Source organism: Salmo salar, chromosome ssa19 (assembly GCF_905237065.1).
Source record: "Salmo salar chromosome ssa19, Ssal_v3.1, whole genome shotgun sequence".
NCBI lineage: Eukaryota > Metazoa > Chordata > Actinopteri > Salmoniformes > Salmonidae > Salmo > Salmo salar.
Genome location: NC_059460.1, coordinates 34,782,211 through 34,799,593, shown reverse-complemented (window position 1 = coordinate 34,799,593; position 17,383 = coordinate 34,782,211). Strand labels below are relative to the sequence as shown.

Here is a 17,383-nt window from a genome sequence, read left to right as displayed (position 1 = left end):
TCGGGTCATGGTAAGGTTAGCACATTAAACATCAAAAGGACCTGGTCGGGTCATGGTAAGGTTAGCACATTAAACAGCAGAAGGACCTAGTCGGGTCATGGTAAGGTTAGCACATTAAACATCAGAAGGACCTAGTCGGGTCATGGTAAGGTTAGCACATTAAACATCAAAAGGACCTGGTCGGGTCATGGTAAGGTTAGCACATTAAACATCAGAAGGACCTGGTCGGGTCATGGTAAGGTTAGCACATTAAACATCAGAAGGACCTGGTCGGGTCATGGTAAGGTTAGCACATTAAACATCAGAAGGACCTGGTCGGGTCATGGTTAGGTTAGCACATTAAACATCAAAAGGACCTGGTCGGGTCATGGTTAGCACATCAAACATCAGAAGGTCCTGGTCGCAATGTTCTTGCATTTCAAACAAAGTTTTAGAATTCAAAAATAATTATAATCTAGTATAAAAATAAGTTATAATATTTAAAAGTTCTAAAATTCAAAACGAAGTTCTAGAATTTAAAACACAGTTCTAAAATTCAAAACGAAGTTCTAGAATTTAAAAGAAAGTTCAAGAATTCAAAGGAAAGTAATTTTTTCCCATGCTACCATACAATGTGAACCCACCATCCACGTTGATGTCTCCATCATCTACTACCACCACCTGAGGCTGGTACTGGACCGTGTGGACTGTGAACTGGCCCCCGTGGTGAGGTCCCTGGTGAGGCTGCTCCTTGCGGTACACCTCCTCCTCCGGTTCGTAGGGAGAATACGTCCCCTGTTGCCCTCCTCCAGGATACCTCTTTGAGGTAGCCTCCAAGACCCTTGACTCCAGGCCTGTGTCTGGGGGCAGGTCTGTCACCTCTCCTGGGGCCACGCTGGTGAAGTAAGGGGAAGTCCCAATCTCGTATACCCACACGCCTCGCTTACCTGAGTTGGTCTCCCTGGAGATAGATAAAGCAGGAAGAGTGATCACTAGAGGAACTGCCAAAAGGAATTGCCTGATCCTGCAGTATTATCTCTGTACTTCTGTGGGAAACCAAACATGACCTCCCTCACAGACATTGGTGGAACAAAGTGGGGCAGCAGGTAGCCTAGTGGTTAGAATGTTGGATAACTCTTGTGGTTCCAAACCCGTTCACAGGATTGGTTAACTCTTGGGGTTCCTAGGGTTTCCATCCAGCTAGGTAAATCTGCTTTTAGTTTTAAAGCACCTCATTGCTGGAACAACATTTTAAAATACATTTCATCCCGATGTTCTGGTGCCGTTCTGGCAATTTAAACAATTGATTGGGGACTTATTTGTGGAGGAATGTAACTGTTTTTCTGGGTGATATGTGATGTTTTATTTGTACTTACCATGACTGTGTTTTGGTATTTTAATGTGTATTTATATATATGCTGTATATACTGAGTGTATAAAACATTAAGGACCCCTTCCTAACATTGGGTTGCACCCCCAGCCTCAATTCGTCGGGGTATGCTGGCTCATGTTACATTTTAGTCATTTAGCAGACGCTCTTATCCAGAGCGACTTACAGTAGTGAGTGCATACATTTCATACATTTTTTCCCCATACTGGTCCCCCGTGGGAATCGAACCCACAACCCTGGCATTGCAAACACCATGCTCTACCAATTGAGCCACATGTTGACTCCAATACTTCAAACAGTCATGTCCAGTTGGCTGGATGTACTTTGGGTGGTGGACCATTCTTGATACACACGGGAAACTGTGAAAAACCCAGCAGCGTTGCAGTTCTTGACACAAACCGGTGTGTGCTGGCACCTACTACCATACCCCGTCCAAAGGCACTTAAATCTTTTGTCTTGCCCATTCACCCTCTGAGTGACACACAAACACAATCCATGTATCAATTGTCTCAAGGCTTAAAAATCCTTCTTTAACCTGTCTCCTCCCCTTCATTTACACTGATTGAAGTGGATTTAACAAGTGACATCAATAAGGGAACTTTCCCCTGGATTCACCTGGTCAGTCTATGTCATGGAAAAAGCAGGTGTTCTTAATGTTTTGTACACTCAGCGTATATATTTGTTGTATAATGTGTATATTTATATTGTATATACGGGGCGCATTTGGAATATTCACCCCTCATGGTGTTTTTCCTATTTTGTTGCATCACAACCTGTAATTTAAATGGATTTTTAATTGGATTTCATGTAATGGACATACACAAAATAGTCAAAATTGGTGAAGTGAAATGAAAAAAATGATTTATTTCAAAAAATTCTAAAAAATAAAAAACAGAAAAGTGGTGTGTGCATACAGTTGAAGTCGGAAGTTTACATACATTTAGGTTGGAGTCATTAAAACTAGTTTTTCAACCACTCCACACATTTCTTGTTAACAAACTACAGTTTTGGCAAGTCGGTTAGGACATCTACTTTGTGCATGACACAAGTATTTCTTCCAACAATTGTTTACAGACAGATTATTTCATTTATAATTCACTGTATCACAATTCCAGTGGGTCAGAAGTTTACATACACTAAGTTGACTGTGCCTTTAAACAGCTTGGAAAATTCCAGAAAATTATGTCATGGCTTTATAAGCTTCTAATAGGCTAATTTACATAATTTGTACCTGTGGATGTATTTCAAGGCCTACCTTCAAACTCAGTGCCTCTTTGCTTGACATCATGGGAAAATCAAAAGTAATCAGCCAAGACCTCAGAAAAAAAATAGGTGTATGTAAACTTCCGACTTCAACTGTATGTATTCACCCCCTTTGCTATGAACCCCCTAAATAAGATCTGGTGCAACCAATTACCTTCAGAAGTCACATAATTAGTTAAATAAAGTCCACCTGTGTGCAATCTAAGTGTCACATGATCTGTCACATGATCTCAGTATATATATACACCTGTTCTGAAAGGCCCCAGAGTCTGCAACACCACTAAGCAAGGGGCACCACCAAGTAAGCGGCACCATGAAGACCAAGGAGCTCTCCAAACAGGTCAGGGACAAAGTTGTGGAGAAGTACAGATCAGGGTTGGGTTATAAACAAATATCCGAAACTTTGAACATCTCACGGCGCACCATTAAATCCATTATACATTTTTTTTTAAGAATATGGCACCACAACAAACCTGCCAAGAGAGGGCCGCCCACCAAAACGTACGGACCAGGCAAGGAGGGCATTAATCAGAGAGGCAACAAGGAGACCAAAGATAACCCTGAAGGAGCTGAAAAGCTCCACAGCGGAGATTGGAGTATCTGTCCATAGGACCACTTTAAGCCTTACACTCCACAGAACTGGGCTTTACGGAAGAGTGTCCAGACAAAATTAAGTAAACATGTTTGGTGTTCACCAAAAGGCATGTGGGAGACTCCCCAAATATATGGAAGAAGGTACTCTGGTCAGATGAGACAAAAATTGAGCTTTATGGCCATCAAGGAAAACACTATGTCTGGCACAAACCCAACACCTCTCATTACCCCGGGAACACCAGCATGGTGGTGGCAGCATCATGCTGTGGGGATGTTTTTCATTGGCAGGGACTGGGAAACTGGTCAGAATTGAAGGAATTTTGGATGGTGCTAAGTACAAGGAAATTCTTGAGGGAAACCTGTTTGTCTTCCAGAGATTTGAGACTGGGACGGAGGTTCACCTTCCAGCAGGACAATGACCCTAAGCATACTGCTAAAGCAACACTTGAGTGGTTTAAGGGGAAACATTTAAATGTCTTGGAATGGCCTAGTCAAAGCCCAGACCTCAATCCAATTGAGAGTCTGTGGTATGACTTAAAGATTGCTGTACACCAGCGGAACCCATCCAACTTGAAGGAGCTGGAGCAGTTTTGCCTTGAAGAATGGGCAGAAATCCCAGTGGCTAGATGTGCCAAGCTTATAGAAACATATCCCAAGAGACTTGCAGCTATAATTGCTGCAAAAGGTGGCTCTACAAAGTATTGAGTTTGGGGGGGTGAATAGTTATGCATGCTCAAGTTCTGTTTTTTTTTGTCTTATTTTGTGTTTGTTTCACAATAAAAAATATGTTGCATCTTCAAAGTGGTAGGCATGTTGGGTAAATCAAATGATACAAACCCCCCCAAAAATATATTTTAATTCCAGGTTGTAAGGCAACAAAATAGGAAAAATCCCAAGGGGGGGTGAATACTTTCGCAAGCCACTGTAGGTCTCAATATGTCTTCCCTGTTATTTTTAAAATAAAAAGTCTAGTACTTACTCTGCTAGCGCCCTGACAGAGGTCTCCCTCTCAGTGGTGATGCGGTAGTACGGTCCCTGTCGGGTGCTGAACACCAGGTAGTTGACCAGCCCTTTACTGAAGCCCGCCTGCATGGCCTGACTACTGCCTCCTACAGCTGTGGAGGCAAACTGCATCCCCTTCCTGGGGTAGAGCAGGATGGCATAGGAGGTAGTCTCAGCTGATGCTATCACCAGCTGGAAGCTATTCCTCTGTTGAAAGAGAGGTTACAAGAGAGTTACAACACGGTTACATTGCTGGATTCAGACACAAGAATGTCACTCACTGATTCTGCTTGCTCTTTGGGGTCCAGATCGGGTTACTCTAAAGCATTTTGTAACCTCTCTTTCCACATTAATACATTAACTTGATTGATTGACTGGTAATTCCGACCTCACCTGTTTCTCCAGTCCGTCTCCTCTGCTGTGGTCATGGTGTTGGCTGGAAGCCACATCTACCCAGGTGACGACCACAGTGTGTTCCGGCTCCACCTCGTTAAAACAAGTAACGGCTACTTTAATTCATTCAGTGCTTAAGACTAAAAGTATGTATTTTGTTTTGTGTTTTAGTGAAATATTTTTACAATGTAAATTGTACTCGCAATTCAGCTTATTGCCAGTTGTACAATGTCTTGGTTAAAGTAAAACAAATGTTCTCTCTCTCTCTGTACATTCTCTCTCTGTACATTCTCTCTCTGTACATTCTCTCTCTCTCTGTACATTCTCTCTCTCTCTCTGTACATTCTCTCTCTCTGTACATTCTCTCTCTCTCTCTCTCTCTCTCTCTCTCTCTCTCTCTCTCTCTCTCTCTCTCTCACCTCATCATCCTCTGGAAAAGCCCTATTGATCTGCTCCGCAGCCTGCCGCAGGGTGGCTGGGCTGGCGTCCTGACGGTAGTACACCTTACCCACGCCATCACCAGTATCCAGGTCGCCGTGCAGGGCCGCGATCATGCCGAACCCGGCGGGCATCTTACCAAGGTATGTGGACTCAGCACTGGGCTCTGACATGGCAACGAACCCATTGGTGTTGATCTGAAATGTAGAACAAACACAAACTGTCAATCAGAAACAACACAGGTTGACTGACATAGCCAGACAGGGTCTGCATCAGGAGAGGGTCTGGAGCTAACAGCCCACATGCAACAGGAGAGGCCATTAACATCAACCCAGGCTAACAACAGCAGAGGGTCTGCAGCAGGCCTGGACCTGGCTGCACTCCTATCCCCACAGAATTAGAACAGAGTAGCTTACAGAGTCAGACTATGAATGCCCCCCCCCATGTCAGACTATGAATGCCCCCCCCATGTCAGACTATGAATGCCCCCCCATGTCAGACTATGAATGGCCCCCCCATGTCAGACTATGAATGTCCCCCCATGTCAGACTATGAATGCCCCCCCATGTCAGACTATGAATGCCCCCCCATGTCAGACTATGAATGCCCCCCCATGTCAGACTATGAATGCCCCCCCATGTCAGACTATGAATGCCCCCCATGTCAGACTATGAATGCCCCCCATGTCAGACTATGAATGCCCCCCCATGTCAGACTATGAATGCCCCCCCATGTCAGACTATGAATGCCCCCCCATGTCAGACTATGAATGCCCCCCATGTCAGACTATGAATGCCCCCCATGTCAGACTATGAATGCCCCCCCCATGTCAGACTATGAATGCCCCCCCATGTCAGACTATGAATGCCCCCCCCCATGACAGACTATGAATGCCCCCCCCATGTCAGACTATGAATGCCCCCCCATGTCAGACTATGAATGACCCCCCATGTCAGACTATGAATGACCCCCCATGTCATTACTGTTTGTAAAACAGGCAGTTGCATTGTCTTTATTAGCCTATAGTCCTGATTCATCATCAAGATTTAAGAATAATAATTTTGCCTATATAACTATTTTTTTTTTAACTATCTGTTTTGCAATGTATGAATGTGTTATTCAATGCATTTCTATGGGCTAATAGCAGTAAGGGCAAATTCAATTTCATCAAGTAATTTTAAAATATATAAAGCTTTAAACCTACAGGGGTTATACAATTCCAAATCATATAGCTAAATAATGCATAGTATGACAATTTTAAAACAACGACATGTGTTAGCTATAGAAGGAGAATCCCCCCAAGGGCTTAGCCACATAGGGGTCAAGGCCTCTGATATTCACCTGAGTGACCCAGTAATCATTCACACGTCTCTAATGATATCAATCTATTGAGATGCTTTTGGTTCATGTTTTCATGGTCCTAATTCCTGCTGCGTGTGTGCAGCTGCTTGGCTGGTGCTCCAGCAGACTGGTTAATTGACTGAGCTCAAAGGCAGCATGCAGAATAACATTTGGCTCAACGCTCCTCTATTGTACTGCAGAAACAAACAGCTCTTTATTCTCCCAGGGTTCTGTTCTACAGCTCTTTATTCTCCCAGGGTTCTGTTCTACAGCTCTTTATTCTACCAGGGTTCTGTTCTACAGCTCTTTATTCTACCAGGGTTGTGTTCTACAGCTCTTTATTCTCCCAGGGTTCTGTTCTACAGCTCTTTATTCTACCAGGGTTCTGTTCTACAGCTCTTTATTCTACCAGGGTTGTGTTCTACAGCTCTTTATTCTCCCAGGGTTCTGTTCTACAGCTCTTTATTCTCCCAGGGTTCTATTCTACAGTTCTTTATTCTCCCAGGGTTCTGTTCTACAGCTCTTTATTCTCCCAGGGTTCTGTTATTTATTCTCCCAGGGTTCTGTTCTACAGCTCTTTTATTCTCCCAGGGTCCTGTTCTACAGCTCTTTATTCTCCCAGGGTCCTGTCCTACAGCTCTTTATTCTCCCAGGGTCCTATTCTATAGCTCTTTATTCTCCCAGGGTCCTGTTCTACAGCTCTTTATTCTCCCAGGGTCCTGTTCTACAGCTCTTTATTCTCCCAGGGTCCTGTCCTACAGCTCTTTATTCTCCCAGGGTCCTGTTCTACAGCTCTTTATTCTCCCAGGGTCCTGTTCTACAGCTCTTTATTCTCCCAGGGTTCTGTTCTACAGCTCTTTATTCTCCCAGGGTTCTGTTCTACAGCTCTTTATTCTCCCAGGGTTCTGCTCTTCAGGGTTCTGCTCTTCATAACATGATTGCCTGCTCTAGTTGTGTTGTATTATGTGGACCATGGTTCTGATGTGGACGGGCTGTGGACCATGGTTCTGATGTGGACGGGCTGTGGACCATGGTTCTGATGTGGACAGGCTGTGTGGACAATGGTTCTGATGTGGACCATGGTTCTGATGTGGACGGGCTGTATGGACAATGGTTCTGATGTGGACCATGGTTCTGATGTGGACGGGCTGCGTGGACCACGGTTCTGATGTGGACAGGCTGTGGACCATGGTTCTGATGTAGACGGGCTGTGTGGACCATGGTTCTGATGTGGACGGGCTGTGTGGACCATGGTTCTGATGTGGACGGGCTGTGTGGACCATGGTTCTGATGTAAACGGGCTGTGTGGACCATGGTTCTGATGTAGACGGGCTGTATGTACCATGGTTCTGATGTAGACGGGCTGTGTGGACCATGGTTCTGATGTGGACGGGCTGTGTGGACCATGGTTCTGATGTAGACGGGCTGTGTGGACCATGGTTTTGGTGTGAACAGGCTGTGTGGACCATGGTTCTGATGTAGACGGGCTGTGTGGACCATGGTTCTGATGTGGACGGCTGTATGGACCATGGTTCTGATGTGAACAGGCTATCAGAGTCCACACCTGGGTTGGGGGAGCTGAGCTTACTATGTCTTATTAACATGAGCTTTGACCAGAGTGATCAGGAGACACAACAGTTATAATACTGCTGCAAGGCCATGGTGGGGGTGGACACAGTTATAACACACAGGGCCGGCCCTAGCCTTTTGGGGTCCGTAAGGCAGATTTGGTTGGGGGGCCCACACACCTTGCAGGCAAAATGTTTTTGTTGCCCCCTTCTTGACAGCTGAGAGAAAATACTGAAGTTTTAAAGTCAATTTCATGCAATTCTCCACATTTTGCCATGGGGCGGAGAGAAAATTTCTCTTTTTCTGTTCGAATGAGGAGGGGGAATCGGCCCAATTCTGCTCTACATGCGTTATTTTGAGTTTTTCTTTACACTTGCAATACAGTCTTGCAAAACTCTGCATGCACTATTTCAATTGGATGTTTGTCCCATTTGGTGAATTCATTATTAGAGAGTGGACCCCATACTTCACTGCCATATAGAGCAATTGGTTCTATAACCGATTGGAACATTTTGAGCCAGATTCTAATTGGAATTTCGATTTTAATGTTCCTTTTAATGGCATAGAATGCTCTTCTTGCTTTGTCTCTCAGCTCATTCACAGCCATGTGAAAGCTACCTGAAATGTATGAAATGTATGCATTCACTACTGTAAGTCGCTCTGGATAAGAGCGTCTGCTAAATGACTAAAATGTAAATGTAAATGTAAAATATTGTAATTTTAAAGGTCCAATGCAGCTGTTTTATCCCAATTATCAAATAATTTCTGGGTAACAATAAGGACTTTACTGTGACTGTTTAACATTAGAATGGTCAACAACAACGGAGCTCACAGAAAGGACATGAGATCAGGTGGAAAACAAGCACGGAATCTACAGTTTAAGTCGGGAAGTTCACATGCACCTTTACCAAATACATTTAAACTCAGTTTTTCACAATTCCTGACATTTAATCCTGGTAAAAGTTCCCTGTCTTAGGTCAGTTAGGATCACCACTTTATTTTAAGAAAATGAAATGTCAGAATAATAGTAGAGAGAATTATTTCAGCTTTTATTTCTTTCATCACATTCCCAGTGGGTCAGAAGATTACATACACTCAATTAGTATTTGGTAGCATTGCCTTTAAATTGTTTAACTTGGGTCTGTCACGTTCTGACCAGTAAAGGGGTTATTTGTTATTGTAGTTTGGTCAGGACGTGGCAAGGGGTGTTTGTTTTATGTGGTTCAGGGTTTGTTGGGCTATGTGTTTATGTAGAGGGGTGTTGGTTTAGAGTGTTCCGGGTTTTTTGGGCTATGTTCTATGTTAGTATATTTCTATGTTCTAGTCTAGTCTTTCTAGTTCTATGTTTAGTTTATTTATTTGGCCTTCAATTGGAGGCAGCTGTTCCTCGTTGCCTCTGATTGAATGTCCTATGTATAGGGGGTGTTTTGTAATTGGAATTGTGGGTAGTTATTTCCTGTTTAGTGTATGTTGCACCTGACGGGACTGTTAAGTGTCATTCGTTTGTTTTTGTATACGTTGTTTGTTTTCCTTCTTCATTATACACTGCTCCAAAAAATAAAGGGAACACTTAAACAACACATCCTAGATCTGAATGATATAAATAATCTTATTAAATACTTTTTTCTTTACATAGTTGAATGTGCTGACAAAAAAATCACAGAAAAATAATCAATGGAAATCCAATTTATCAACCCATGGAGGTCTGGATTTGAAGTCACACTCAAAATTAAAGTGGAAATCCACACTACAGGCTGATCCAACTTTAATGTAATGTCCTTAAAACAAGTCAAAATGAGGCTCAGTAGTGTGTGTGGCCTCCACGTGCCTGTATGACCTCCCTACAACGCCTGGGCATGCTCCTGATGAGGTGGCGGATGGTCTCCTGAGGGATCTCCTCCCAGACCTGGACTAAAGCATCCGCCAACTCCTGGACAGTCTGTGGTGCAACGTGGCGTTGGTGGATGGAGCGAGACATGATGTCCCAGATGTGCTCAATTGGATTCAGGTCTGGGGAACGGGCGGGCCAGTCCATAGCATCAATGCCTTCCTCTTGCAGGAACTGCTGACACACTCCAGCCACATGAGGTTTAGCATTGTCTTGCATTAGGAGGAACCCAGGGCCAACCGCACCAGCAAATGGTCTCACAAGGGGTCTGAGGATCTCATCTCGGTACCTAATGGCAGTCAGGCTACCTCTGGCGAGCACATGGAGGGCTGTGCGGCCCCCCAAAGAAATGCCACCCCACACCATGACTGACCCACCGCCAAACCGGTCATGCTGGAGGATGTTGCAGGCAGCAGAACGTTCTCCACGGCGTCTCCAGACTCTGTCACGTCTGTCACATGTGCTCAGTGTGAACCTGCTTCATCTGTGAAGAGCACAGGGCGCCAGTGGCGAATTTGCCAATCTTGGTGTTCTCTGGCAAATGCCAAACGTCCTGCACGGTGTTGGGCTGTAAGCACAACCCCCACCTGTGGACGTCGGGCCCTCATACCACCCTCATGGAGTCTGTTTCTGACCGTTTGAGCAGACACATGCACATTTGTGGCCTGCTGGAGGTCATTTTGCAGGGCTCTGGCAGTGCTCCTCCTGCTCCTCCTTGCACAAAGGCGGAGGTAGCGGTCCTGCTGCTGGGTTGTTGCCCTCCTACGGCCTCCTCCACGTCTCCTGATGTACTGGCCTGTCTCCTGGTAGCGCCTCCATGCTCTGGACACTACAATGACAGACACAGCAAACCTTCTTGCCACAGCTCGCATTGATATGCCATCCTGGATGAGCTGCACTACCTGAGCCACTTGTGTGGGTTGTAGACTCCGTCTCATGCTACCACTAGAGTGAAAGCACCGCCAGCATTCAAAAGTGACCAAAACATCAGCCAGGAAGCATAAGAACTGAGAAGTGGTCTGTGGTCACCACCTGCCAAACCACTCCTTTATTGGGGGTGTCTTGCTAATTGCCTATAATTTCCACCTGTTGTCTATTCCATTTGCACAACAGCATGTGAAATGTATTGTCAATCAGTGTTGCTTCCTAAGTGGACAGTTTGATTTCACAGAAGTGTGATTGACTTGGAGTTACATTGTGTTGTTTAAGTGTTCCCTTTATTTTTTTGAGCAGTATATTAAAAAGAAGATGAGTATACACGTTCCCGCTGCATTTTGGTCCAATTCATACGACACCTGTTACAGAACTACCCACCACCAACGGACCAAGCAGTGGGCCCAGGAGGAGCAAGGATCCTGGGCCAGGGAGAGAAGGGAGTGGGTGACATCTTGGACATGGGAGGAGGTAATGGCAGGGGACAAGACCCTGCCATGGAGACAGATGGAGACAGCAAGGGAGGAACGGCGATAGTGGAGCGAGGAGCGGGCCCAACGTAGGAAGCACGAGAGGCACCCCCAAGATTCTTTTTGGGGGGGGGGGCATACGGGTAGTTTGGCTGGGCCAAGGGTGAGCCCTAAGGCAACTCCCCGTGCATATTATAGGGAGCAGCGGATCAGAAGAGTGCCGGAGTATGCGGAAGTGCGCACGATCTCACCCATGTGCACGCACAGTCCGGTGCGAGCGATCTCAGCTCCTCGCAAGTGCCGTGCTAGAGTGGGCATCCAGCCTGGAAGGAGGATGCCTGCGCAGCGCATCTGGCCACCAGTGCGCCTCCTAGGCCCAGGCTACCCTATGCCTGCTCTACGCACGGCAACCATCAGGCCTCTGCACAGCCCAGTTCGCCCTGTGCCAGCACTCTGCTCGTACAGGGCTACTATGACCATCCAGCCAGGACGGGTTGTGCAGGAGGTGCGCTCCAGACCTCCAGTGCTTACCCATGGCCCGGTGTATCCAGTTCCACTCCTCGCACTAGCCCTGAGGTGCGTGTTTCAGGTCTGGCGTCTCCAAAGCCAGCACCACGCACCAGGCCTCCAGTGCGTCAGCCCAGTCCAGCTCGTCCTACTCCTGCTCCTCGCACTAGCCCTGTGGTGCGTGTCCTTCGTCTGGCGCGTCCTAAGCCAGCCCCACGCATCAGGCCTTCAGTGCGCAGTCCCCGTCTAGAGATTCCGACGACAGTGCCTCGTCCAGAGCTTCCGACGACAGTGCCTCGTCCAGAGCTTCCGACGACAGTGCCCCGTCCAGAGCGTCCGGCGACAGTGCCCCGTCCAGAGCGTCCGGCGACAGTGCCCCGTCCAGAGCGTCCGGCGACAGTGCCCCGTCCAGAGCGTCCGGCGACAGTGCCCCGTCCAGAGCGTCCGGCGACAGTGCCCCGTCCAGAGCTTCCGGCGACAGTGCCCCGTCCAGAGCTTCCGGCGACAGTGCCCCGTCCAGAGCTTCCGGCGACAGTGTCCCGTCCAGAGCGTACGGCGACAGTGCCCCGTCCAGAGCGTCCGGCGACAGTGCCCCGTCCAGAGCGTCCGGCGACAGTCCGGAGACGAGAGAGACGGCCCACAGTCCGGAGCCGAGAGAGACGGCCCACAGTCCGGAGCCGAGAGAGACGGCCCACAGTCCGGAGCCGAGAGAGACGGCCCACAGTCCGGAGCCGAGAGAGACGGCCCACAGTCCGGAGCCGAGAGAGACGGCCCACAGTCCGGAGCCGAGAGAGACGGCCCACAGTCCGGAGCCGAGAGAGAACGCCCACAGTCCGGAGCCGAGAGAGACGGCCCACAGTCAGGAACCGACGCAGCGAGAGTCGCCTTACAGTCCGGAATCGGCGCAGCCAGAGTCGCCCTTCAGCCCGAGGTCTCCAGCGACGCGCATCAGCCCGAGGTCTTCAGCGATGCGCCATCGCACAGAGACTTCGGGAGGGGTAACATTAAATAAGTATTTAGCGGGGGTGGACAGGTTAGGTTGGGGAGTAAGGCCGGAGCCTGAGCCACCTCCATAGTAGGTGGGTTGGGGAGGGGGGGTGTAGCACAAGAACCGTCGGTGACGGTGGCCCCTTCCCTCCCTTTAGTTTGGGATTTTTTTTTGGGGGGGGGGTTATTTTTGTGGTTTTTGTTTAAGGTGCATCCGGGGTCTGCACCTTTGGGGTACTGTCACGTTCTGACCAGTAAAGGGGTTATTTGTTATTGTAGTTTGGTCAGGACGTGGCAGGGGGTGTTTGTTTCATGTGGTTCGGGGTTTGTTGGGCTATGTGTTTATGTAGAGGGGTGTTGGTTTAGAGCATTCCGGGGGTTTTGGGCTATGGTCTATGTTAGTATATTTCTATGTTCTCGTCTTTCTAGTTCTATGTTTAGTTTATTTATTTGGCCTTCAATTGGAGGCAGCTGTTCCTCGTTGCCTCTGATTGAAGGTCCTATGTATAGGGGGTGTTTTGTCATTGGAATTGTGGGTAGTTATTTCCTGTTTAGTGTATGTTGCACCTGATGAGACTGTTTAGTGTCATTTGTTTGTTTTTGTATACACTGTTTGTTTTCCTTCTTCACTATGGCAATTGTGGTATGGCAATTGCTCGGCCTCTGACCGCAAGGCACTACAGAGGGTAGTGCGTATGGCCCAGTACATCCCTGGGGCTAAGCTGCCTGCCATCCAGGAGCTCTACACCAGGCAGTGTCAGAGGAAGGCCCTAAAAACAGCTTCTACCCCCAAGCCATAAGACTGCTGAACAGCTAATGGCTACACAGACTATTTGCATTGACCCACCCCCCATTTTTTTTACGCTGCTGCTACTCGACCGAGGACCCCTAGCGGATGAGGACCCCTAGCGGATGAGGACCCCTAGTGACCGCTTCTGTTGCTTATGCTTAGGACCGGCCCTGCACGCGCACACACACACACACACACACACACACACACACACACACACACACACACACACACACACACACACACACACACACACACACACACACACACACACACACACACAATGGGCACATGGTGTTAAAGTTAGAGCAGTATTTTGACCCAGAATGACTTCAGATACGCTAGCTGGATACACTCTGTATTTCCACTGAGGGGGTGTCTCATGGCTGAGAAAGAGAGAGAGTGTGGGTGTGTGTGTGTGGAGGGGTGTTGCAGGCAGATATTTCACAACAAAATTCTTGCTGGACTTTGGCTCTAGGTCAATAACAGCCCCTGAGGAACCTGGAATGTTTTGGGATCACACACGCACACATTCCACAATCCAACTGATTGAAAGTATTGCAAGTAGCCGAGGACCCCTAGCGGCCGAGGACCCCGAGCGGCCGAGGACCCCGAGCGGGCCGAGGCCCCCGAGCGGCCCGAGGACCCCGAGCGGCCCGAGGACCCCTAGCGGCCGAGGACCCCAAGCGACCGCTTCTGTTGCTTATGCCTAGGGCCGGCCCTGTACACACACTGGGCACATGGTGTTAAAATTAGAGCAGTGTTTTGACCCAGAATGACTTCAGATACGCTAGCTGGATACACTCTCTATTTCCACTGAGGGGGTGTCTCATGGCTGAGAAAGAGAGAGTGAGTGTGTGTGTGTGTGGTGGGTGGGTTGCAGGCAGATATTTCACAACAAAATTCTTGCAGGACTTTGGCTCTAGGTCAATAACAGCCGCTGAGGAACCTAGAGGAATGTTTTGGGGTCACACACATTCCACAATCCAACTGATACAAAGTATTGACTATGTAAAGGATCTAAACCCTCGACCTGCATCGACTCCTCATGTACAGCGCCTTCAGAAAGTATTCACACTGCTTGACTTATTCCACATTACAGACTGAATTTAAAATGGATTACATTTCCATCAAAGTGGAATCGTTTTTTTTTACAAATTAATAAAAAATGAAAAGCTGAAATGTCTTAAATCAATTATTAATTAATCAATACGTATTCAATACCTTTATTTTTATTTTTTTAATTTACATTTTAGTCATTTAGCGGACGGTCTTATCCAGAGTGACTTAGTAGTGAGTGCATTTCCATACTGGATCAACTTAGCTACATGGGACTATTATGACAAGCTAATAAGGTCCCTCAGTCGAGCAGTGATTTTCAAACACAGATTCAACCACAAAGACCAGGGAGGTTTTCCAATGCCTCAAAGAAGGGCACCTATTGGTAGATGGGTACAAAAAAAAACAAAAAAACATTGACATTGAATATCCATTTGAGCATGGTGAAGTTATTAATTACACGTTGGATGGTGTATCAATACACCCAGTCACTACAAAGATACAGGCTTCCTTCCTAACTCAGTTGCCGGAGAGGAAGGAAACCGCTCAGGGATTTCACCATGAGGCCAACGTTACAGAGTTTAATGTGATAGGAGAAAATTGAGGATGGATAATTTTTTTTCTCCAAAACATGCATCCTGTTTGCAACAAGGCAGTAAAGTAATACTGCAACAAATGTGGAAAAGCAATTCACTTTTTGTCCTGAATATAAAGTGTTATGTTTGCGGCAAATCCAATACAACACATTACTGAGTACCACTCTTCATATTTTCAAACATAGTGGTGGCTGCATCATGTTATGGGTATGCTTGTAATCATTAAGGACTGGGGAGTTTTTCAGGATAAAAAATTAACGGAATGGAGCTAAGCACAGGCAAAATCCTAGAGGAAAACCTAGTTCAGTCTGCTTTCCACCAGATACTGGGAGATTAGTTCACCTTTCAGCAGGACAATAACCTAAAACACAAGGCCAAATCTACACGGGAGTTGCTTACCAAGAAGCCAGTGAATGTTCCTTAGTGGCTGAGTTACAGTTTTGACTAAAATCTACTTGAAAATCTATGGCAAGACCTGAAAATGGTTCTCTAGCAATGATCAACAACCAATTTGACAGAGCTTGAAGAATTTTGAAAAGAATAAATGGGCAAATGTTGCACAATTCAGGTGTGGAAAGCTCTTAGAGACTTACCCAGAAAGACTCACAGCTCTTAGAGCCTTACCCAGAAAGACTCACAGCTCTTAGAGCCTTACCCAGAAAGACTCACAGCTCTTAGAGCCTTACACAGAAAGACTCACAGCTCTTAGAGCCTTACCCAGAAAGACTCACAGCTCTTAGAGCCTTACCCAGAAAGACTCACAGCTCTTAGAGCCTTACCCAGAAAGACTCACAGCTCTTAGAGCCTTACCCAGAAAGACTCAAAGCTCTTAGAGCCTTACCCAGAAAGACTCACAGCTCTTGGAGACTTACCCAGAAAGATTCACAGCTCTTAGAGCCTTAGAGCCTTACCCAGAAAGACTCACAGCTCTTAGAGCCTTACCCAGAAAGACTCACAGCTCTTAGAGCCTTACCCAGAAAGACTCACTGCTGTAATCGCTGCCAAATGTGTGCTTCTACAAATTATTGATTCAGGGGTGTGGATACTTATGTAACTGAGAGATTTCTGTATTTCATGTTCAATACATTTGCAAAAAATGTCGAAAAACATGATTTCATTTTGTCATTATGGGGTATTGTGTGTAGGTTGGCGAAAAAAAATCATTTTGAATTCAGGATGTAACAACAAAATGTGGAATAAGTAAACGGGTATGAATACTTTCTGAAGACACTGTACAAATTAATATTGTATGAGGATTTGCCAAAGTGTTGCTTGCCAAAGTTCTAGCTATGTGCCTCGTACAAATATGTATAAATACCTCATGAATATCCATGTAGAACATGATATTTCATTTTATACAAGTAAAAAAAGGAATACTATCGGTCAAATCGACAGCATGTTGAACCCATGTTTATGGGTTAATGGTACCATGTAAATCATTCATTCCGTGGGTGCATACTCAACACGCTAATAAATGCGCACATTTTATAACCGAATTCTCTCCATGCAACTTTTTTCTGTAGTCTGTTTAGGTGGCTACTCAATCATACACATTATAGTAACATGAAAGTGAACTTACATAGATTTTATCGAACTTTCCATCGTAGAATAAAACGGGTTTATCCAGCGCTAGTTGTTGCGACAGGTCATTCCCCTGTTCCAGAACGTGGTCTCCAGTGGTTTTGCCGAACGGGAAGAACTCTGCCCGGGTCAGACCATGCACAGACACTGCCAGCCCCAGAGTAAGGGTCGCGTAGAACAGCCATCCTTGCCCCTGCTGTCCCATGATTAATGCTTCACAGACCGCGGAGTGGAGCAGTCAGAGGGTAGCGCAGATGCAAATAGACTGTTGCACTGAACTAGCCCCACAGCAGATTAAGCACAAAGAGAGAGAGTTGTGTCCAGGGCCGGCTCTACCCTTTTTGAGGGCCCTAAGCAAGATTTTAGTGGCACCCCTCTTGACGGTTGAGGAAAAAAAAAAAGTTAATTTCCTGCAATTCTACACATTTTGCCATGGGGAGTAGAGAAGAAATGTGCCGTTTTACCGGAAATTTCATGCAATTCGACCTATTTTGCCATGGGTGTAGAGAGATTTTATTTTTTATTTATTACAGCTAATTTCCTGCAATTCTACACATTGTCATGTCCTGACCATAGTAAGTTATTTTCTAGGGTAGAGTAGGT

At 46.4% G+C, this 17,383-nt stretch overlaps 1 protein-coding gene across 2 annotated transcripts in view; it reads right to left on the bottom strand.

Annotated features, from left to right (window-relative positions):
- nid1a (nidogen 1a) overlaps positions 1-17,082 on the bottom strand; it is a 139,583-nt gene extending 122,501 nt beyond the window's left edge. For both annotated transcript variants that reach the window (XM_045702246.1, XM_045702247.1), the window contains exons 1-5: positions 16,779-17,082; positions 5,041-5,256; positions 4,622-4,714; positions 4,206-4,435; positions 624-940 (exon numbers count right to left, since the gene is read on the bottom strand). In XM_045702246.1, the coding sequence (XP_045558202.1) occupies positions 624-940; positions 4,206-4,435; positions 4,622-4,714; positions 5,041-5,256; positions 16,779-16,985 (1,063 nt within the window). In that variant the 5' untranslated portion in view covers positions 16,986-17,082. The remainder of the gene's footprint in view (positions 1-623; positions 941-4,205; positions 4,436-4,621; positions 4,715-5,040; positions 5,257-16,778) is intronic.
- Between the last annotated feature and the right edge of the window lie 301 nt (positions 17,083-17,383).